The sequence below is a fragment of the Fistularia commersonii genome, chromosome 9 (genome assembly GCF_037954325.1).
Source record: "Fistularia commersonii isolate RoL2024-O1a breed Wild chromosome 9, RoL_Fcom_v1.0, whole genome shotgun sequence".
In the NCBI taxonomy this organism is placed as follows: domain Eukaryota; kingdom Metazoa; phylum Chordata; class Actinopteri; order Syngnathiformes; family Fistulariidae; genus Fistularia; species Fistularia commersonii.
In genome coordinates this window covers 16943285-16966529 of record NC_141292.1, presented here as the reverse complement: position 1 = coordinate 16966529, position 23245 = coordinate 16943285, and the positions used below count along the sequence as shown (strand labels likewise).

The 23245-nt window shown below is 43.3% G+C and overlaps 1 protein-coding gene across 7 annotated transcripts; it reads left to right on the top strand.

Moving 5' to 3' along the window:
• Window positions 1–5628: 5628 nt before the first annotated feature.
• On the top strand, window positions 5629–21839 carry scarb1 (scavenger receptor class B, member 1). 7 transcript variants are annotated; one of them, XM_086152833.1, is made up of 14 exons: window positions 5629–5895; window positions 8426–8586; window positions 9374–9515; window positions 11622–11825; window positions 11919–12014; window positions 12093–12208; window positions 12352–12518; window positions 14158–14276; window positions 16619–16692; window positions 16851–16902; window positions 16970–17116; window positions 18979–19023; window positions 19308–19380; window positions 21485–21839. In XM_086152833.1, the coding sequence occupies exons 1-14, from the start codon at window positions 5776–5778 to the stop codon at window positions 21490–21492; spliced, it is 1524 nt and encodes a 507-aa protein (XP_086008959.1). In that variant the 5' UTR covers window positions 5629–5775; the 3' UTR covers window positions 21493–21839. The 7 variants fall into 7 exon arrangements, with proteins under 7 accessions (XP_086008959.1, XP_086008962.1, XP_086008961.1 ...); XM_086152834.1 differs by lacking the exon at window positions 5629–5895 and adding an exon at window positions 7722–8037; XM_086152836.1 differs by lacking the exon at window positions 18979–19023.
• The last annotated feature ends 1406 nt before the right edge of the window (window positions 21840–23245 follow it).

The window sequence follows — 23245 nt, the reverse complement described above, 5'->3', positions numbered from 1 at the left end:
ACTTGACTTGTTGGACGATCGGCAAATTTTGGACTGTAGCCCCTGGGGCGGGTGGAAAGCTTGCTCATGATATGTATGTCACTGCCTACATAACTCCATCGCTAGCTTTACCTTGCTATGGTGGTTTAGCATGACACCCGCTAGAGGGCAGTTCAGAGTTGACTTCCAATAACAAACATGGCGCCAAATATGTACATTCTAAGAAAGAGGAAGAGCAGTAGATGGCGACGCTCTGTGAGGCCATAAAGTCCGTGGTGGTATTTGGATGGAGAATTCCTGTCCCTGGTTGGATTGACGCCACTTTGTCTTCTTCTTCACCGCTCTTTTAGCCACTCGCACTTAAGCATACCGAGCATTGTCGCCCCCTGATGACTTCCGGTGTTCTGCTCCATGTGCGGCGTTTGGCTACGTGTCTGGGAGCTCCCCTAGAGCATACAAGTCTGCACCGCAGGCGAACACCTGGGACGGAAGGAAGGCTCCGCACTTCAGGTCGTCCATCTTTGCTCGTGTCTTCGGTGCATGTCGGCGTCCCTGCAGCCGCTGGTCCGAGTACCCGCTGCGCTCACTGAAATAGCTAACTGGCTAAAGCTGATGTTGAAATCCAGCATCGGAGCAGAGTCGACAGGGGAATGTGTCCAGGACATCGGACTGAGAGCCGGTCTGACATCGACCTCTGCCCATTCTGAAACGCCTTTGAACGGGAATGAGAACATCCTGATTAAGAACATGTGGCGGACGTCGGGACGCCGACATCGTCACGTGTCCGCGCGCGGTAAACAATCCGAGATGGCTTCGCTGACTCATCCTGCGGCCTTTCTCAGGACCGTCGCTAGCTGTTGTGCCACCCGCCGGGCGCTGCTTCCTCTTTTTCGATTTTAGGTTAAGGGAGGACGTGGGGTTGTTGTTGTTGTTGTTTGCACAGCTGCCTCACCAGCTTCGGACTGAACGAGTGAACGAGCTCCTGCTGAGGTCCAGTTTGTTGTCGCTTTAGACAAGTCTGAGGAGGGGTTCCCCGAAAAGGGACTTCACGTGGATGTTCTTGTAAGGCACAGCGTCGGTGCCTTTCGTCAGACAACATTAGATGACTAACAGTACGTAGTACCCCTACTTCCACCACTTTTTCTCATAGTGGTATGCCCTGCGCCTCGACACCATATCACCAAGGACCTCCAAATTGGTACCTGTTAAGAGACATGCTTACGAAGCGGAACTCAAGGCTATCAGTCACGCAAGTAGATGATGGGAATGGAGGGGCTGCGAAAGAAGTCAACATGAATGAATCAAAGGTGCGGAAGTGGAGGGAGCAAGAAGATGTACCGCGCCAGGTAAAGAAGACTAAACAGAGTTTCCACGGGAACAAAGTGAGATGAATAATGTTTTATTTTGCTTTATATACCGTATGTTTTATCATGCGTCTTGTGAACGGCAATAGACCCGACATTGATATTGCGCCTTATATTCTGGTGCTGCTTATGGTCTTCAACATACAGGATAAAGCACTGGAAGCACTTTCCACAGTCTGGAAAGGTGCAAGGGAACGTAGCATGAAACGCTTTTGCGCTGTTGGAACTCTTTGCTCGTTCAGGAGCTTGGTGGTTTCCTGGTACATCTAAACATCAGTGGAACCTAGTCACATTTTAGCTCCTACTCCAAGGCCTACTCCACGGTTCCAGAGGAACTCTTATGATATAGGTGCCTGGTGATCAACTGGCCACGGCCACTGTCAGATACTTCTTGTGGACCACGCAGCGTATCCTCCTCCTCTTCTTCTTTGGAGGTTTGTTTTTGAGTTTGGTGCTTGAGATGCATGCCACAGATGCTAGTTGTCCCTAGCATGGTCCCTTACTGCCTGTGGGGACGCAGAACTTAAAGGATCCAGGAAGTAGCCTGGACCCAAACAGGAGCTGGACACCGCATTATAATTGTATAAGAACAGTAAAGATGGGAACCTTGACGTGATAGGTGACTCGACGACCAATCGGGGTTTAGGAACACATGGCGCTTCTTCGGCGTGCGCCGTCATCTGTTAGCAAAAATGTCTGCGAGCACGATCTGCACCGTCGCCTATCGGCTAAATAGACGGTTGCAGTCACGGCGCCATTTGTGAATCTGGTAGGAACACTGTAGTCTGTGTGACTAGAAGATGTTCGTACACAGTAGTATCGTTATATTATTATTTGACCCTGTTCTACGACTTCTTGTAGTCAGTTGTTCAGTCGGGGTTCACCCTGGACCAATCACAGGGCCTCTTACAGAAACATACAACTATTGACCCTCTTATTTACATGTCCCATACAGGCATGCAACCTTTCACACATCTGGACCCCACAGGGTCTCCGGTGAACTTCCTGCATATGTTTGGACCGAGGAACCCCACGTAGACCTGTGGTGGACATGGAGGCACCACAGAGAAAGTCTCCTGTGGGACTCCGGCCAGACCTTCTCGCTGCGAGGTGGGAGCGCTCGCTATTGCGCCGCCTGAAATCGGAGCTATGTTTTGCTGAATTACAACATTTTTTCTTTGTCAACAGCGAGCCTCCTCCACGTTTTGGTCCGACCTTTTTGCTCCTCTCCCTTTTCCCCGTTGATTCGATCCCGCCGTCCAATCCAGCGGCCTCCTCGGCCAATCGGAGAGCGGCTCTCTCCCCTGCCTTGTATTATTATCAATATTCTTCAAATTAATTCCTCCATTCATTCGTCGGCGACAGCGCCGATTCCGATCCCTGCCGTGATTGGACGAGAGGCGGGTTCACCTTCTCATTCAGAGAAGCAACATAGAGACGAATCACATGTTCAGATGTGGAGATGTGAAAGCGTTCACCCTCTCATTCACGGGTCACATGGAGACACTCCACCATTCACTCCTTCACGGGGACGTTCGCTCACTCCTTCACTCATTGCAAACAGCCGTTCACAACATTCACCCTGTCACATAGACAGAAGTATTTACCCTCTCAGTCACATCTAGAAAACAAACTATTCATCCACTCATTCACATCCAGAAAATAAATTATTCATCTACCCATTGACGTCTAGATGACAAACTATTCATCCTCTCACATCTAGAAAACAAATAAACTATTCATCCTCTCATTCACATCTAGAAAACAAACTATTCATCCTTTCATTCACATCTAGAAAACAAACTATTCATCCACTCATTCACATCCAGAAAAGAAACTATTCATCCACCCATTTACGTCTAGAAGACAACTATTCATCCTCTCATTCACATCTAGAAAACAAACTATTCATCCACCCATTCACATCTAGAAAACAAACTATTCATCCACTCATTCACATCCAGAAAAGAAACTATTCATCCACCCATTTACGTCTAGAAGACAACTATTCATCCTCTCATTCACATCTAGAAAACAAACTATTCATCCACCCATTAACATCTAGAAAATATACTATTCACAGTGTCATTCACATCTAGAAAACAAACTAGTCACCCTCTCATTAATATCCAGAAAACAAATGAACTATTAATTCACTCATCAACATCTAGAAAACAAACTATTCATCCACTCATTCACATCTAGAAAACAAACAATTCAGTGTCAGTCACATCTAGAAAACAAACTATTCATCCACCCATTAACATCTAGAAAACAAACAATTCAGTGTCAGTCACATCTAGAAAACAAACTATTCACCCTCCCATTCACATCTAGTAAACAAACTATTCATCAATTCATTCACATCTAGAAACCAAACTATTCATCCTCTCATTCACATCTAGAAAACAAACTATTCACCCTGTCATTCATATCTAGAAAACAAACAAACTTTTCACCCTGTCATTCATATCTAGAAAACAAACTATTCACCCTGTCATTCATATCTAGAAAACAATCAAACTATTTGCCCTGTCATTCATATCTAGAAAACAAACAAACTATTCACCCTGTCATTCATATCTAGAAAACAAACAAACTATTCACCCTGTCATTCATATCTAGAAAACAAACTATTCACCCTGTCATTCATATCTGGAAAACAAACAAACTTTTCCCCCTTTCATTCATATCTAGAAAACAAACTATTCACCCTGTCATTCATATCTAGAAAACAAACAAACTATTCACCCTGTCATTCATATCTAGAAAACAAACAAACTTTTCACCCTGTCATTCATATCTAGAAAACAAACTATTCACCCTGTCATTCATATCTAGAAAACAATCAAACTATTTGCCCTGTCATTCATATCTAGAAAACAAACAAACTATTCACCCTGTCATTCATATCTAGAAAACAAACAAACTATTCACCCTGTCATTCATATCTAGAAAACAAACTATTCACCCTGTCATTCATATCTGGAAAACAAACAAACTTTTCCCCCTTTCATTCATATCTAGAAAACAAACTATTCACCCTGTCATTCATATCTGGAAAACAAACAAACTTTTCCCCCTGTCATTCATATCGAGAAAACAAACAAACTTTTCACCCTGTCATTCATATCTAGAAAACAAACTATTCACCCTGTCATTCATATCTAGAAAACAAACAAACTATTCACCCTGTCATTCATATCTAGAAAACAAACAAACTTTTCACCCTGTCATTCATATCTAGAAAACAAACTATTCACCCTGTCATTCATATCGAGAAAACAAACAAACTTTTCACCCTGTCATTCATATCTAGAAAACAAAAAACTTTTCACCCTGTCATTCATATCTAGAAAACAAACAAACTATTCACCCTGTCATTCATATCTAGAAAACAAACAAACTATTAATCCACTCATTCACATCTAGAAAACAAACATACATTAATCAATTCATTAATACGTAGAAAAGGAACTATTCACCCTCCCATTCATATCTAGAAAACAAACAAACTATTCACCCTGTCATTCATATCTAGAAAACAAACTATTCACCCTGTCATTCATATCTAGAAAACAAACAAACTTTTCACCCTGTCATTCATATCTAGAAAACAAACTTTTCACCCTGTCATTCATATCTAGAAAAAAACAAACTATTAATCCACTCATTCACATCTAGAAAACAAACATACATTAATCAATTCATTAATACGTAGAAAAGGAACTATTCACCCTCCCATTCATATCTAGAAAACAAACTATTCACCCTGTCATTCATATCTAGAAAACAAACTATTCACCCTGTCATTCATATCTAGAAAACAAACAAACTTTTCACCCTGTCATTCATATCTAGAAAACAAACAAACTTTTCACCCTGTCATTCACACATCACTCTCCTAGCCGTCACCTGCAGACGTCGGTTCCTAATCCCTACATGCTGATCGGGTCGCTCCTCTCACGCTCATGCCAAGGGGAGGCGTGCACGCTCCGAGGAACGAGACGTGAAGTTCGGTCCAAGCTCGTGTGTGTGTGTGTGTGTGTTTGTGTGTGTGTGTGTGTGTGTGTGGAAGGGGGGGGCTCTTAAAGCGCCTCTCCGAGGAAGCAGCAACGTCAGGATGTTCTGTTTCATTTATTCCCCTTTTGTTCTCAAGGTCTTCCATCGGACTTTTCACGCACGCTCAGGCCAGAGTCGGCGCCCCCTCCCCCCCCCCTCCCCCCGAAGGGGGCGGGGCTTGCGGACTATAAACGCCAGCGTCTGGCTGGAGCACAGCTTTTCTCCGCCGCCTCCTCCGCCACCTTCTCCCCCGGCACATGGCGGGACTCTAGAGCGACGCACCCGCGACACAAACACACCCCGAACGCCAAAACCGACATCATCTACCAGGAGGCGGCCGTCGACTCCCCCCCCCCCCCCCTCTGTTGCCATGGCGATCAACAAGTCCAAGGTGGCCCTGGGCTTCCTGGTGATGGGGACGCTCACCACCGTCTTCGGATTCATCCTGCTGTTCGTCGGGCCGGCGGTGATGAAGAGCCAAGTCAAGAAGGTGAGTCGGGCACTGGTTGAGAAAAAATACATTTAAAAAAAAAAAAAAATCTATTTTGATATTAAAATAAATAACTAAATATTCCTATTTCTATTTGACACCCTTCAAATGTGACTTATTTCTATAAAATAAACAACAAAAAAAAAATCAGAGTCTATTAAGATAATCAGATTGTTGTTTTGGTTTTTTTTTAAGAATAAATGATTCTTCTTATTTATTAAACAATTCCTATGTGACACTATTTTGAAGGGATCCAGAGATGTTATATTTATTTACATAAATATATGTCATTTTAATGCAATTTTATCAGGTATTCACATCTTGCTATGTGCATTTGCTAACTGCCACTGACAAAAAAACAATATTAAACATAAGGGAAAACCATTTTTAAGCTTTCATTTATCAAATCCGACGTTTTTCTTTTAAAATGTCTCTAAATCGTACATTTTTTTATGTATAACTGGGTCGCAGTTTCCTCAAAAGTTTAAATACAATGCGAATATTGGAGCTATTAAGTTTATTAAAGTAAAGAAAGCCGGCAGCGGATGGTCTAAAAAAGTTGGTCGCAATTCACATTTTAGAAATAAAAAGCACATTTCCGACGCAAGACATGACTTTCTACGACTTTTGTGTCTTAACTGCCTCAAAGCGCCCTGAGAGAAACATCAGGTCGCTTCGTTCTCCGACCTCAGCATCCTCCGCCTGGAGATCCACCGTTTGCAGTTTTGTTTTTTTAAATGAAAAAAAAAAAAACAAAAAACTATGAGATCCACAAACCAAACATGCAAATAATAATAAAAATTATAATAAAGAAGTGAAGAAGCCTCTTGGAAGATATTTCTTTTGTTTTTATTGAAAAGATTTCCAAGACCCACCAAGCACACATACTATGACTAATAATAATAATAATAATAATTAATAACAATAATAATAAAGTTCTTCATAACAAAATAAGCGCCTCTGAAGCCTTTCTTTAAAATATAGAGACCCACAAAGCAAACACGCAAATAAGAATAACAACAAAAACAACAACAATAATAATAATAATAATAACAATATAGATCTTCAGAACTGGAGAAGCCATTCAAAGTTGATTTTGTTTGTTTTTGTTTTTATTAAAAATATAAATATGTCAGATTTTCAAGATCCATGAAGCAAACACGCTGTTAATAATAATAATAATATTAATAATATAATGATGATAAAGTTTTTTCTGAACTGAAGACGCCTCTCAGAAGTCTTTTTTTTTAAATATATATGATTTCTAAGACCCTCGAAGCAACCATGCAAATAAAAATCACAACAACAACAATAATAATAATAATAATAATAAATAAAAGTTCTTCAGAACTGGAGAAGCCTCTCGGAGGTTTGGTTTGGTTTGTTTTTTGTTTTATTAAAAATATAAATATGTCAGATTTTCAAGATCCTTCAAGCAAACATGCTAATGATAATAATAATAATAATAATAATATAAGAATAAGGAGAACTTTATTTATCCCAAAGGGGATTCTGCCAGAGTTACAAGAAAATAACAATAATAAATAATAGTAGAAAATTGTATCAACAGTAAAATAAATAAATAAATAAATAAATAAAAAAAAGGATAATAAAGTTCTTCTGGACTGAAGAAGCCTCTCTGATGACTTTTTAAAAAATAAATATACACGATTCCCTGGACCCGCAAAGCAAATAATAATAAAACGTCTTCTAAATGAAGACAATAGACTCGTTCCTTCTCTCCCTCCCCGGCGAGGACTACATTTCCCACAATGCACCGCGCGGCAAACCCGGAAGTACCGCACATCCGGGGGACTATAAATCCCGGCGTCGACATCATTATGCAGGTCGAGCGTGGGATATCGATCCGCAGGTGTGCCGGCGCGGTGCGCTCGCAAGCTCGGAGCCGCGGCTCTGGCGAACGTTTGTAAAAATAAAACAACTTTTTGTTGTTTTTTTCGTTGATTTTTTTTTCCCTTTTTTTTGATGTATGTATCGGTTATAGTCGTTTAAAAAGGGATAATGGCCGTACGCGCGGCTAAGGTGGCCGTGGGTTTCATGGTTGCCGGCGTGATCACCTTGTCCTTCGGGACGGTGCTGCTGTTCGTGGGTCCGCTGGTTATCGACGACCAGGTCGCCAAGGTGAGTGCGTTTGCGAGTGTGCGTGACTGTGCGTGACGCCGATACCTGTCTAGATACCTAGTCGATAGCCTGCGCTCCGCACCTGTAAACAAACACAGGTAGGCAGCCGGGTATCGCGAGATTTGGGCGAAATCTCGTGTTTTCCCGTGTTCCCAAATCTCGCCAAATTGGAAATCAGAGATTGAAGGTCGAATTATTTAGAAATGTGTTTTATTATCACCCCCAAAATAGTGGATTTCAAGGATCAGGTGAGTGGCGGCTGTTTATCAGGGATGCCACAGTGGAGGGGGTTGAGATTAGATGATCTAATCTGCGTAGACTTTGTAAAATCTGGGACATGTTGTTACAAGGGCCTTCATCCGAAACCCCGGCTTCTTCTCCTCCCCAGAACACGGTGATCGACCCAAAGAACGAGGTCTCCTACACCATGTGGAAGGACGTGCCCGTGCCCTTCTACATGTCCGTCTACTTCTTCAACGTCCTCAACCCCAAGGAGATCCTCAACGGGGAGAAGCCCATGGTGGAGCAGAAGGGGCCCTACGTCTACAGGTGGGTTGCGGGTTGTCCCGTATCAGCGCCCTTTGCACCGACCCCGGGTCCGATAGCGCCGGCGTTTTGTAAGACTACATCACGTTCCTCTTCTTGCGCTGTCCTTGAGTGTACATGTCTTGCCCCCGCCCCTTTCCACAGAGGAATATTGAGCTTTCCTCTTCGCCGGGGGTTCATTTCTGCCGACCCCTGCTCTCCATCTTCCCCCTACCCGGATGAGTCCGGTATGATCGGGGCCAAGATGTAAGCTAGTGTTTTCACGCTCCCCACCCCGCCATTCCCATCTGAGGATATCCCACTGGGCAAAAAATGCCCCAGAACTCGCCTCCCGGGGTGCACAGCTCCTTTGTTATGTAACTGTTCTATGCATCCTAATATAAGGCATGTGTCTGACCTACTTTACACCCCCTTTTCTTCCCTCCCTGTCTCGCCACTCGGGCTCGGAGGGCAGGCGTTATTACCACGTTATTCAAAAATGATCTGCTTTATGTGTCCAAGTAAATGGGTATTTCTTTGTAAACCCGGAGTGGAGTTTACATAAGGGAGCCGGTGTGTTGACAAACACTAGTTCAACATTAACCAGCTGCTTGTTAGCCGGTTGTAAAATTGTCGTGACGGTGTTATAACACTAATCAGCCTCATCAGTGGCGATAGGGCAGGGATGGGCCTTTAACCCCTACGTGTCCTTGACTTAACCCACTGTTTCTCAATTTTCTCAAATTGTGCACAACATTGGACGGCGCGTTTTGGCTAAAAAAAAAAAATAGATGCGGCCTCTCACACACAGGAAGCGTATCCAGAAGGACAACATCACCTTCCACGACAACGCCACCGTGTCGTACCGCGAGTACCGCCGCTACTACTTCGAGCCGGAAATGTCGTCCGGGAACGAGTCGGACGTGGTGACCATCCCCAACATGCTGGTTCTGGTAAGGAGGAGGAAGGGATGGAGTCTCGTCACGCAGATAATTATTGGGTGTGAATGTGATAACAGTAAAAATACGACGTTAGGTTTGCTTGTCAGTGATTTGAGGTCGTGTGGCGCCGCGGGCCGGTGACATCCCCGCCGAGCTATTGACCTATCAAGTTTTATCGCCGTCGTCAATAAACCTCGGATCGTAAATGTTGGACGTTCCGGCCCCAATACAGCAGGCGGAATGAGAAACAATTAATGTAATGATTGTGACATTCAGTTTCGGAGGAAGAAAGTCGAGTGTTAAAGTGGGAGTTCAAGTTTTAAAGTCACTCACTGAGGCTGAAAAGTCCCTCGCAGAGGCTACCAAGTCACTCGCCAGGGCTTAAAAGTCAATCATTGAGGCTACCGAGTCTCTGGCTGAGGCTACCGAGCTCTGTTGAGGCTATGATGTCACTTGCTGAGGCTACAGAGTCATTTGTTGGGGCTAAAAAGTCACTCGCTGATTATGCCAAGTGACTTGCTGATGTTACCACGTAGCCTCGCTTAGGCTACCAAGTCACTTGCCTGGGCTTAAAAGTCAATCATTGAGGCTACCGAGTCTCTTGTTGAGGCAACCGAGCTCTGTTGAGGCTAAAAAGTCACTTACTAAGGCTAAAGTCATTTGCTAGGCTAAAAAGTCACTTGCTGATAATATCAAGTAACTCCCTTAGGCTACTCAGTCTCTCACTGAGGCTACTGAGCTCTGCTGAGGCTAAAAAGTCTCTTGCTAAGGCTACCAAGTCACTCGCCTGGGCTTAAAAGTCAATCATTTAGGCCACCGAGTCTCTCGCTGAGGCTACTGAGCTCTGCTAAGGCTACCAAGTCACTCGCCTGGGCTTAAAAGTCAATCATTTAGGCTACCGAGTCTCTCCCTGAGGCTACGGAGTTCTGCTGATGCTGAAAAGTCTCTCGCTGAGGCCATCAAGTCACTTGCCTGTGGTTAAAAGTCAATCATTGAGGCTACCGAGTCTCTCGCTGAGGCTATTGAGCTCTGCTGAGGCTAAAATGTCACTTTCTGAGGCTAAAGTCACTTCCTGGCGCTAAAAAGTCACTTGCTGAAAACACCAAGTAACTTGCTGAGGCTACTCAGTCTGTCACTGAGGCTACAAAGCTCTTCTGAGGCTAAATAGTCACCCGCTGAGGCTACCAAGTTCCTCGCCTGGGCTAAAAAGTCAATCATTGAGGCTACCAAGTCTCTCGCTGAGGCTACCGAGTAGTTATTGGTTTGGTAACTCACTGATAATACAACGTGATTTGCTGATGTTACCAAGTAGCTTCGCAACGGCTACTGAGTCACTCACTGAGGCTACCAAGTCACTCGCCAGGGCTTAAAAGTCAATCATTGAGGCTACCAAGTCTCTGGCTGAGGCTACCAAGCTCTGTTGAGGCTAAAATGTCACTTGCTGAGGCTACAGAGTTATTTGTTGAGGCTAAAAAGTCACTCGCTGATTATGCCAAGTGACTTGCTGATGTTACCGAGTAGCCTTGCAAAGGCTACTGAGTTACTGGATGGGGCTAAAAATTTGCTTACTGAGGCTGTGGAATTACTCACTGAGGCTGCCAAGTGACTCGCAAAGGCAAAAAAAGCTAAGGCTAAAATGTTGCGTATAGAGGTGGAAATCCGAGCTCCAAGTGGAGGAGTAATTTGTACTCTTAGTGTGAAGGTGGACCGGAGTTTAAAGAGAAAGTCCAGCGCCACGTTGACCTATCAAGTTTCATCAGTGTCGTCAATAAACCACGGATCGTAAACATGAATGAGACCCGATCAATATATCAGTTATATCACAGCGAACACAGTTATGTCACAGCGTGGGAAGTCGAGCGCTAGTGTAGAAAGATTAGCTTCAAGGTGGACCGGCATGCGTTGAGCTGAAAAGTTCGATGCTAAGGTAGCACGTCCAGTTAAGTTGAGGGAGTTAGCTTAGTGTCAAGGTCGGATGTTGTCCCTCGATGCAGAACGTCGCCTTAGATGCTAAGGCACAACTTGGCGCCTTAAGTTGGGTATGTCTTGCTTTAAGGTGGAATGTCGAGTGTTAAGTGTCGAAATAAGAAGTGGCGTCTCTTTGCCGTGGCTCGGCAGGGCGCCGCGGTGATGATGGAATCGCTGCCGTTCCCCGTGCGCATGATGATCAGCGCCACCTTCAAGACCTTCAAGGAGGGTCCCTTCCTTACCAAGACGGTGGGCGAGCTGATGTGGGGCTACGACAGCGGCCTGGTGGACTTCCTCAACAAGTACCTTCCCGGCATGCTGCCCTCCTCAGGGAAGTTCGGCCTTTTCGCCGAGGTAAGGACGACCTCGACTAATCCCGACCCCTCTTGCCGCGACCTTCTCACGAGCGCCTCCCTTCCCTTTGTTCCCCCTTCTTTCTGGATCCAGTTCAACAACTCCAACACGGGCCTGTTCACCATCTTCACCGGGCAGGACGACATCAGGAACGTGCACCGCGTCGACTCGTGGAACGGCATGACGGAGGTGAGAGCGCCGCCGTCTTGGCTACCGTGGTCAACGTTCAGGTGGAGTGTTGATAGCTTGTGTGTCCTTGCGCGGTAGCTGAACTACTGGAGGACGCCCCAGTGCAACATGATCAACGGTACCGCCGGTCAGATGTGGCCCCCCTTCATGACCAAGGAGACGACGCTACCCTTCTACAGTCCGGACGCCTGCAGGTCAGGGGCGTCTCCGGGTTCGTCAATCCCCCCTCGGTTGTTTTGGGAACTCCAGGAAGTCCAGGAAGTCACTTCTTGCCTCTTCCCAAAGACTACCGACTGAATGGGGGGGGCGTGTTTTGACTGGTTCTGGTCCATCGCAGGTCCATGGAGCTGGTGTACCAGCGGCCCGGCGAGCTGAAGGGGATCCCGCTGTATCGCTACGTAGCACCGAAGACCCTTTTCGCTAACGGTACCGACTACGCCCCCAACGAGGGCTTCTGCCCCTGCCGGCAGTCGGGACTCCTCAACGTCAGCAGCTGCCGCCACAGTGAGTCGCCTCTGGCAACTAAGGGGCGAGGATACAAATGAATGGCGGGGGGTGGTCTCTCCTGATTGGCCGCAGAGGATCACGTGACCAACTCCGCGGGAGTCGGAACGGGGAGTGACTGTTGGCAGGTTTCCACGTCGGAAGGTGGAAAGTTGATGGTCGAAGTGTTAGCATTCGGTGGATTGTCTGGCGTTAAGGTGGAAAGTAGAGATTTACGGCGGTAAGTCAAGTTTTACGGGAGAAAGTCGAGTTTTATGGCGGAAAGCCGAGTTTTACGGCAGAAAGTCGAGTTTTAAGGCAGAAAGTCGAGTTTTACGGCAGAAAGTCGAGTTTTACGGCAGAAAGTCGAGTTTTAAGGCAGAAAGCTGAGTTTTACGGCAGAAAGTTGAGTTTTAAGGCAGAAAGTCGAGTTTTAAGGCAGAAAGTCGAGTTTTACGGCAGAAAGTCGAGTTTTACGGCAGAAAGTCAAGTTTTAAGGCAGAAAGTCGAGTTTTACAGCAGAAAGTCGAGTTTTACTGCAGAAAGTCGAGTTTTACGGCAGATAGTTAAGTTTTACGCTATAAAGTTGAATTTTAAAGCAGAAAATTTGTCGTGAAGGTGGCCTGTGCAGTGTTAAGGCGGAAGGTCGAGTTTTACAGCGGGTAGTTGAGTTTTACGGCAGAAAGTCGAGTTTTACGGCGGATAATTGGGTTCTACTGCAGAAAGCCAAGTTTTATGGCGGATAGTTAAATTTTACGGCAGAAAGTCGAGTTTTATGGCGGATGGTTGAGTTTTACGGCAGAAAGCTGAGTTTTACGGGGGAAAGTCGAGTTTTACGGCAGATAGTGGAGTTTTACGCTATAAAGTTGAGGCGTTAAGGCGCAATGTGTAGTGTTATGGCAGAAGGTCGGATTTTACGGCAGGAAGTCGAGTTTTACGGCAGGAAGTCGGGTTTACTGCAAGAAGTCGAGTTTAACGGCAGACAGTCGAGTTTAACGGCAGACAGTCGGGTTTCACGGCAAGAAGTCGAGTTTTACGGCAAGAAGTCGAGTTTTACGGCAAGAAGTCGAGTTTTACGGCAAGAAGTCGAGTTTTACGGCAAGAAGTCGAGTTTTACTGCAAGAAGTCGAGTTTAACGGCAGGAAGTCGGGTTTCACGGCAGGAAGTCGGGTTTACTGCAAGAAGTCGAGTTTACGGCAAGAAGTCGAGTTTAACGGCAGACAGTCGGGTTTCACGGCAGGAAGTCGGGTTTACTGCAAGAAGTCGAGTTTAACGGCAGGAAGTCGAGTTTAACGGCAGGAAGTCGAGTTTAACGGCAAGAAGTCGAGTTTAACGGCAGAAAGTCGAGTTTAACGGCAGAAAGTCGAGTTTAACGGCAGACAGTCAAGTTTTTCCCCTGGAAAGTTGAATTTTAAGGCCGAAAATTCAACGTTAAGACGAACTGCGCGGCGTGAAGGCGGAAGGTCGGGTTTTACAGCAGAAAGTGGAGATTCAAGACCGATCATCGAGTTTTGAGTTGCGTTTTAAGGCAGAACTTCCGGTGTTAAGGTGCAACATCAGTTCTAAAGGTGAAACTGTAGCTTTAAGGCTGGAAGCTCTGAGGTGGAAGAACATCTGAGTTGCATCTTGGACGTTCTGAAGGAGTTCTTCTTCTCCTCAGACTCTCCGGTCTTCATCTCTCATCCTCACTTCTTCAACGCCGACCCCGTCCTGCTGGACTTCGTCAACGGCCTGAACCCCAACGAGGAGGAGCACGGGCTCTTCATCGACATCCACCCGGTGAGCTCACACACACACACACACACACACACACACACACACACACACACTTCGGACAGGAAGTGGATGGCCGCCGGTCCTCCTCGCCGTCCTTCGTCCGCTAAAAGTAGGTCGCTTTATCAGCGCTGCCACGTTTACGCCGCCCGATAAGGTAATTGGACGTTTCTCGTAATTGGACGATTTCGCCGGCGTCCGATAACGGCGAGCGGCCGCCATGTTGATCGGGTTAATTAGTAAACCCGGTCGCCGGGTGCGCTCGGGGCGGGATGACATCAGCTATCGGGATTTACGATTTTATCGTCGTCGTAAAAAGTAATCTTGTTATGAAAGGACGGATAGTTTAAGAAAACAGATCATAAAACCATCGAGTGCGGATTAGACGAAGTTAATCCCGGATTAAGAAAAACAGTCGGGAATTTAAATCTTGAGTGTCAGGATATTTAAATCTTTAATATCAGGATTTCAAATCTTAAACTTCTGGATATTTTAATCTTAAGGATCGGGATATTTAAATCTTTAATATCAGGATTTCAAATCTTAAACTTCTGGATATTTGAATCTTAAGGATCAGGATATTTAAATCTTTAATATCAGGATTGCAAATCTTAAACTTCTGGATATTTTAATCCTAAGGATCGGGATATTTAAATCTTTAATATCAGGATTTCAAATCTTAAACTTCTGGATATTTTAATCTTAAGGATCAGGATATTTAAATCTTTAAGATCGGGATTTTTTTTAACTCTTAGATATCTGGATATTCAGGATATTTGGATCTTCAGAATCAGATTATTTAAATCTTTAAGATAAGAATTTTTCAATCTGAAGTATCAAGATTTTTAAACTTTGGACATCAAGATATTTAAATCTTTCATGTTGGGATTTCTTAATCTTTACTTTAAAATCAGGATATTCAAATCTGAATTGTCAGGATAGTCAAATCTTGACTTTAAACCCAGGATATTTAAATCTATAAAATCAGGATATTTAGGTCTTGAATTTTGGGATATTTAAATCTTCACTTTAACATCAGGATCTTTAAATCTCAATTATGATATTTAACTCTTTACTTTAACATCAGGATATTTAAATCTTTTAAATCAGGATAGTTAAATCTTGAAGGTTGGGATATTTAAATCTTTACTTTAACATCAGGATCTTTAAATCTCAATTATCATGATATTCAAATCTAAATTATCAGGATATTTAAATCTTTATTTAACATCAGGATATTTAAATCTTTAATTTTGGGATATTTAAATCCTGACTTTAACATCAGGATATTTAGATCTCAATTATCGTGATATTAAAATCTTTTATATCAGGATATTTAAATCTTTAAAATCAGGACTTTTAAATCTTTAATGTTGGGATATTTAAATCTTGACTTTAACATCAGGATATTTAAGTCTCAATTATCATGTTATTTAAATCTTTTATATCAGTATATTGAAATCTTTATTTAACATCAGGATATTTAAATCTCAATTATTGAGATATTTGAATCTTGACTTTAATATCAGGCTATTTAAATCAGGATATGTAGCCTTGGTTTTAGCCTCAGTACTGCAGTAACTTCCTGTCATGAACGCGACTTGTAGTCTCCTAATCTAGTACTAGTGATTCTAGTGATTTTTAGCATTTTTTAATTTCACACATTTTATGCTACGCCATGTTTTTTTGCTTCATAAATGGTACAAACCTTTTACCAAAGCAGGGTCGCTACCACATATCTATTATTTCAATTATTTTGATGTTACAATAAACATTTTGCTTTGTATCCCGCACTCCGATTGGCTCGGCGTCTTTACCCGCCGTTTAACATCGACGCGCTATCGCTAGCCCTAGCGCGTTAGCTTCGCTGCTGCTTTCTTTTAGAACTAAAATCCACGGCAGGAATGCCGCGGCGTTTGTGGGGCGCCGGGGGCGCTTTCATTTCCTGGCAAGTCCGCGGTGGATTGCGTGTGTGTGTGTGTGTGTGTGTGTGTGTGTGTGTGAGAGACCGGGTCGCGACGCATCCTGCGCTTTCATACCATCCGATTGTTTCCGAATGTATTTATGAGCCCGGCGACGGCGATGATGAAAGGGAGTGCGGTGCTTCAAACGAAGCCGCCGCCGACACACACACACACACACACGATGGCGTGATTTGGCATAAACGTCACTTTGGGACCGCTTTTCACCTCGGCTCTTTTGAAAATCAACCTCTAAAGAAAAAAGAAAAGCGTCTTCAGATTTCCTGCCGTTTGATGGAGACCTTTGAAGACCTCAAAATGTCACCAAGGTCTCCAGAAACCTTTCGGGACGCCGTCGCCTTCTTTGATAATTCCTTCTCTCCGCAGCTGACGGGCGTCCCGCTCAACGTGTCCATCCGCCTGCAGCTCAACCTCTACATGAAACGGGTGTCCGGAATCACGTAAGGAAGCTCCCCGAACGACTCGCCCGCCCATTCACGTCCCGGCGTCCCACCATTGTCTTCGCCCTCCGGGCACGAACGCGACCCTCGCCACTTCCTGTTTTCTCAGCCCCCTCGGCCTTCGGGGGCCCCTTTCATACCCCTCTTTTGTTCTGCAGGGAAACCGGGAGGATCTCCGAGGTGGTGATGCCCATGATCTGGTTCCAGGAGGTAAGGAAGGGCTTCCTCCGTCCCCACTTCTTGTTTTGTTTTTTCCTCACCTCGCTACGCTATCTAGAGCGGCTACATCGACGGCCCCATCCTGGAGACGTTCCACACCAACCTGGTGGTCCTGCCCGCCGTCATGGAGTACATGCAGTACGGCTTCATCGCCCTGGGCTTCCTCACCGTCCTGGTGGCCACGTTGGTGCATCACAGGCTGAAGGTGGGACAGACCCTCGTGATGCTAACGCCGCTACGTACGCTAACAAGGACGTTCAGGTGGAGATACGCCTGAATGTGTGTGTGTGAGTGTGTATTTCCAGATAAGGAACTCTTAAAAGGCCCTCGCAGTTGGTGACGATTTTTAAGTTATTTCAGTTAAACTTGTCTGAAATGACCTTTTTATATATACATATATATATATATTTGAACTCTTAAAGGGCCGTCGCAGTTAGTTGTGACTTTGAGTTAATCAAGTTAAAATGAAATTAATTAACTTTGAATATAACTTAATTTTAATTAACTTCATTTGAGATAATTCAGGTTAGATAAAGCTCATTTATTATATTTCTTATATCTATTACATATATTTGTTATAACTAATAACTTAATTTTAATTCATTTGAGATAATTCAGATTAAGGAAAAAAAAATATATATATATATAATTATTTTACATGTATGAAAAAAAAATAGATATAAATATGTATGTATGTGTGTGTGTGTGTATATATATATATGTATATACATATAAAGCTCATTTATTTTATTTTTTATGTCTATTACATATATTCGTTCCATGCTGGAAATTATTTTATATATCAATATTTAATCCAAATAGATATATTAAGGAACTCTTAAAGGACCCTCGCAGTTAGTTGTGACTGTGAGTTAATCAAGTTAAAATGAAATTAATTAACTTTGAATATTTAAAGGCACCACTTATGATTAACTTAACTTCATTTTGATAAACTTCATTTGCGATAATTCGGGTTAAATAAAGCTCATTTATTATATTTTTTATATCTATTACATGTATTCACTCCTTGCGGAAAATTATTTTATATATCAATATTTAATGCAAATATACAAGTTAAAATGGTCTGAAATGAATTAACTTTACAGATGTAAAGGCACCACTCATGCTTAACTAAGAACTTAATTTTAATTCATTTGGGATAATTCAGATTGAGGAAAAAAAAAAATTATATATAATATATATTATTATTTTATAGGTATGAAAATATATATGTATATATAAAGCTCATTTATTTTATTTTTTATATCTATTCCATGTATTCATTCCTTGCAGGAAATTATTTTATATATCAATATTTAATGCACATAAATATATCAAGGAACTCTTAAAGGGCCTTCACAGTTAGTTATGATTATTAATATTTAATTTGAGTTAAACTCAGCTGAAATAAATTTATATATATATATATATATGTATGCATACATATTGTATTATACTTAACAATCCTTTAGTCAGGATTATTAATAGTTAATTGGAGTTAATCCAACCTAAACTGTCTGAAATGAATTAAATTCAATGTGCGTGTGTGCGTATATATGAATAAATAGAGTTCTTTGACTTGTATATGTATTTTTATTATACTTAAGGAATCCCTTGTAGGAAGTTATTCAATTTATACATATATTAAGGCACTTTTAAAGAGCTGCCACAGTTAGTCATGATTAAGAGTTAATTTGAGTGACTTCAAGTCAATTAATTAATTACCTTTTTTTTAGATTTTGCATCCATTTGTTCCTCATTTTCTGGAACTGCACGCTTATCCGCCTGTTGCCTGCCTCCGGAACTTTCTCGCAACCACGGACAAACGGCGAGCATGCGTTTGTCTCCTCCCGACCCCGTGCTAAGCTAAGCTAAGCTAAGCTAAACTAACCCCCCAAAAAACGCGTGCGTTCCCTATCGTGACATCCTCACCCTCAGGAGGCCTGCAACTATGAAGGAAAGAAAAAAAAAAAAAACGCAAAATCGTCGCGTCGGTTAGCGGTTGCCGGGGACAACGGTTGTCAGGTGTGTCTGACGGCGCCCGTCCTTGTCCTCCCGCCCTCGCAGATGAGCCGTAAAGACGTGATCGCCACCGTCCTGCAGAACCCCGGGGTTCGTAGAACCGCCGTCCCTTTTCTCCGCGTTCCGAAAAAATCCGAATCAAGCGCCGAGTCGCTCCCTCGTAGCGTCCGGCTCGATTGCTACGATGGCGACCAATCAGATAGCCTCCTGTGATCCCATGAATCGATCGTCCTCTCTGCATGTCCGACCTCCCCTCCCGGCATGGCCGCCTCTCCGAAAAAAAAAAAACCCATCCTCTTTTTTTTTTTTTTTTTTTTTTTCCTCACCTACTCGAACCTGATTGGCTGACGTGGCGTCATGTGGTCGTCTTTTAGGCCCGCGATAACGACCTGGTAAAAGGGTCACATGACCAACAAACACAGGAGAAATATATGACGCAGAGTCCAGGTGGGTGAACACTCGCGCTTGTGTGTGTGTGTGTGTGTGTGTGTGTGTGTGTGCTCGCGCAACGCGATGTTTTTCCCCCAAGACCGAACGCCGAGTCAGCGTCCACGTGGAAACGGCAAAGAGATGGAGCGGGTTGGTTTGACGTCACGGTGAGGATTGGTGAGGAATTCTATAAAAAAATAAATAAAAACAAAAAAAAAAAACAAATATTGGCAACAAAAGTGCGGAGGTCAGTCGTGGAAGAATGCTGAGTCGCTGTTGTAGAGCTGCACTGTCATGCTGTTTATACAAAACAGCCGCTAGCATTGTGTTTATATACATTGTTACCATGACAATCACTATAACAGCCGCTAGCATTGTATGTATATACATTGTTACCATGACAATCTCTATAACAGCAGCTAGCATTGTGTTTATATACATTGTTGCCATGACAATCACTATAACCGCTACTAGCGTTGTGTTTATATACATTGTTGCCATGACAATCACTATAACAGCAGCTAGCATTGTGTTTATATACATTGTTGCCATCACAATCACTATAACCGCTACTAGCGTTGTATTTATATACACTGTTGCCATGACAATCACTATAACAGCCGCTAGCATTGTGTTTATATACATTGTTACCATGACAATCACTATAACAGCTGCTAGCATTGTGTTTATATACATTGTTACCATGACAATCACTATAACAGTCGCTAGCATTGTATTTATATACATTGTTACCATGACAATCACAAGAACAGCAGCTAGCATTGTGTTTATATACATTGTTGCCATGACAATCACTATAACCGTTACTAGCATTGTGTTTATATACGTTACCATGACAATCACTATAACAGTCGCTAGCTTTGTGTTTATATACATTGTTACCATGACAATCACTATAACAGTCGCTAGCATTGTTTTCATATACATTGTTGCCATGACAATCACTATAACCGCTACTAGCGTTGTATTTATATACATTGTTACCATGACAATCACTATAACAGCAGCTAGCATTGTGTTTATATACATTGTTGCCATGACAATCACTATAACCGCTACTAGCGTTGTATTTATATACATTGTTACCATGACAATCACTATAACAGTCGCTAGCATTGTGTTTATATACATTGTTACCATGACAATCACTATAACAGTCGCTAGCATTGTTTTCATATACATTGTTGCCATGACAATCACTATAACCGCTACTAGCGTTGTATTTATATACATTGTTACCATGACAATCACTATAACAGCAGCTAGCATTGTGTTTATATACATTGTTGCCATGACAATCACTATAACAGCAGCTAGCATTGTGTTTATATACATTGTTACCATGACAATCACTATAACAGCAGCTAGCATTGTGTTTATATACATTGTTACCATGACAATCACTATAACAGCCGCTAGCATTGTGTTTATATACATTTTTACCATGACAATCACTATAACCGCTACTAGCATTGTGTTTTTATATATATACGTATATATATATATATATATATATATATATATATATATATATATATATATATATATATATACGTTACCATGACACTCACAAAAAAGCTACTAGCATTGTCATGGTAACAGTGTATAGAAACACAATCACTATAACCGCTGCTAGCATTGTGTTTATATACATTGCTATTGTAACACTACGACAGCGACTGTTCTTACACCGTCTGTTACTCTGATTGTGCAGCTGTTTACAAATTGCTACTCTGAGCAGAGCGACAACAGCGTCTCCGCCTGTCCATAAACAAACGACAGCGCAGCTCTGTAACAGCGACTCTACCTGTTTCTACGGTAACAGGTTGTGCTAGCGTCGCCGCTAATCAGATAGTCGCTAGCCAGAGCTAGCATGCCAACAGTTGCTATGTTTATACACCGTTACTCCGATGGCGCGTACTCCGCAACAGCATAAACAGGCAGCGCCGTCGTCATGGTAGCAGCGTATAGACAGAACGGCATCGCCATGGCAACGGTGGCCAGGATACACCGTTTTTGACGAGTCAGCGGGGGTCGGAGGTTCCACTTCCTGTTTTTGTTTTCGCGCCTCGCTCATACGTGTCTTCTTCCCCCCCGACAGAGAAATAGAGGCCACGTGGACGCGGCGCCGTCCAGGACCCGGAGCCCGTCGGCCAATGAGAGAGAGCCTCTGCTGTCAGCTGACGCGAACTGACACACACACACACACACACACACACACACACACACACTCAGCTACTGAAGGCGTCTCCAGGTGCTTTGCTGTTTTGTTTTTGTTTTTCTCTCAGAGCGAAAACTGCCAAGTCGATGAAACTCTCGGAGGGATGAGACTTTTTTTTCTTCTTCTTCGTCCCGGGCGGCTGCAGGTTTTCTGCGCCGGCAGCAGACCGTTACCATGGCGACTACTTGTTTTTTTGGGGTTTTTTTTGCTTTTTCTCTTTTTTTTTCTTGTTTTTTTTTTTTTTTTTTTTTAAATCAAAGTTTCTGAATCAGCGACGGCAGAGGGCGGCCATTTTTGAAAACCGCTCACAGGTTGCCGTGACGACGGAAGGGCAGGAAAGGGGGAAATGACGCCGCCGCGGCGAATCCCGCGAACCGGCTCGTCGTCGACGAATTTTTATTTTCTATTTTTTTTTTCTTAAATCCCTTTACGGTTGTCACGACTCCCGGCGGGTATTTATTGTCATGATGAAACTTTGTGTAATTACAGTTTAATTAACTGACTTCATAATAAATGGACTGGATTTGAGGACCCTGATTTGGGCCCTGATCCCAAGCTGCGGTTGCCACGGCGACGCGCTTTCTCCATGCTAACCTTCAGGTCCAGGTCTTCCTCTGAAAGTTTTTGAAAAAAAGACAAGAGTTTTCTGTTTTCTTCAGTGTTACTTTGCCAAGGTGTTGCTCTGAGTGTGTGTGTGTGTGTGTGTGTGTGTGTGTGTGTGTGTGTGTGTGTGTGTGTGTGTGTGTGTGTGTGTGTGTGTGTGTGTGTGTGTGTGTGTGTGTGTGTGTGTGTGTGTGTGTGTGTGTGTGTGTGTGTTTGTCCTGGCAAACTCCCGCTGGTTTGTTCACCGCCACGTTCCAGGACTGGAAAACAGCGGTGGCCGCCAGGAAACGCCAGATTCAAAGCAGACGGCCAGACCGGGAACGACACACACACACACACACACACACACACACACACATATATATACACAGCTTGATACAAAGAGATACAGACACACATTGATAAACGAACTGATACAAATAGTGCTAGACCGATAGGGATACACACACACACACACACATACAAACACACACACACACTGACATGCTCTTTGATACACACACTGATACACTCCGTTTGATACACACACCAATACAAACAGTTTGATTCACACACTCCTACACAAAGATATACACACACAGTTTGATACACACTGATTCACTCACAAAGGTACACACACAGTTTGGTGCATCACACACTGATGCATACAAAAACACACACACACACATAAAAGATTTGAGACACAAAAACACACACTGATGCACACAAACACACGCTGCTAGACCGATGCGGATACACACACACACTGATACACACACACTTTTACAGACACACTACGTGACCGATACGGACACATGCTGATTCGTTCATTGACACACACACACACACACACACACACACACACACACACACACACACACAAACTGGCATATGCACACAGATACACAATTTGACATAAACCCATACACACTGTACTGGCACACACACACTGAGTGATTGAGACACACCCCCCTCCGGATACACACACACACACACACACACACACACACACACGGTCACACTCCACTCTCCAGGTTCTTGTCACATCTCAGCCATTGC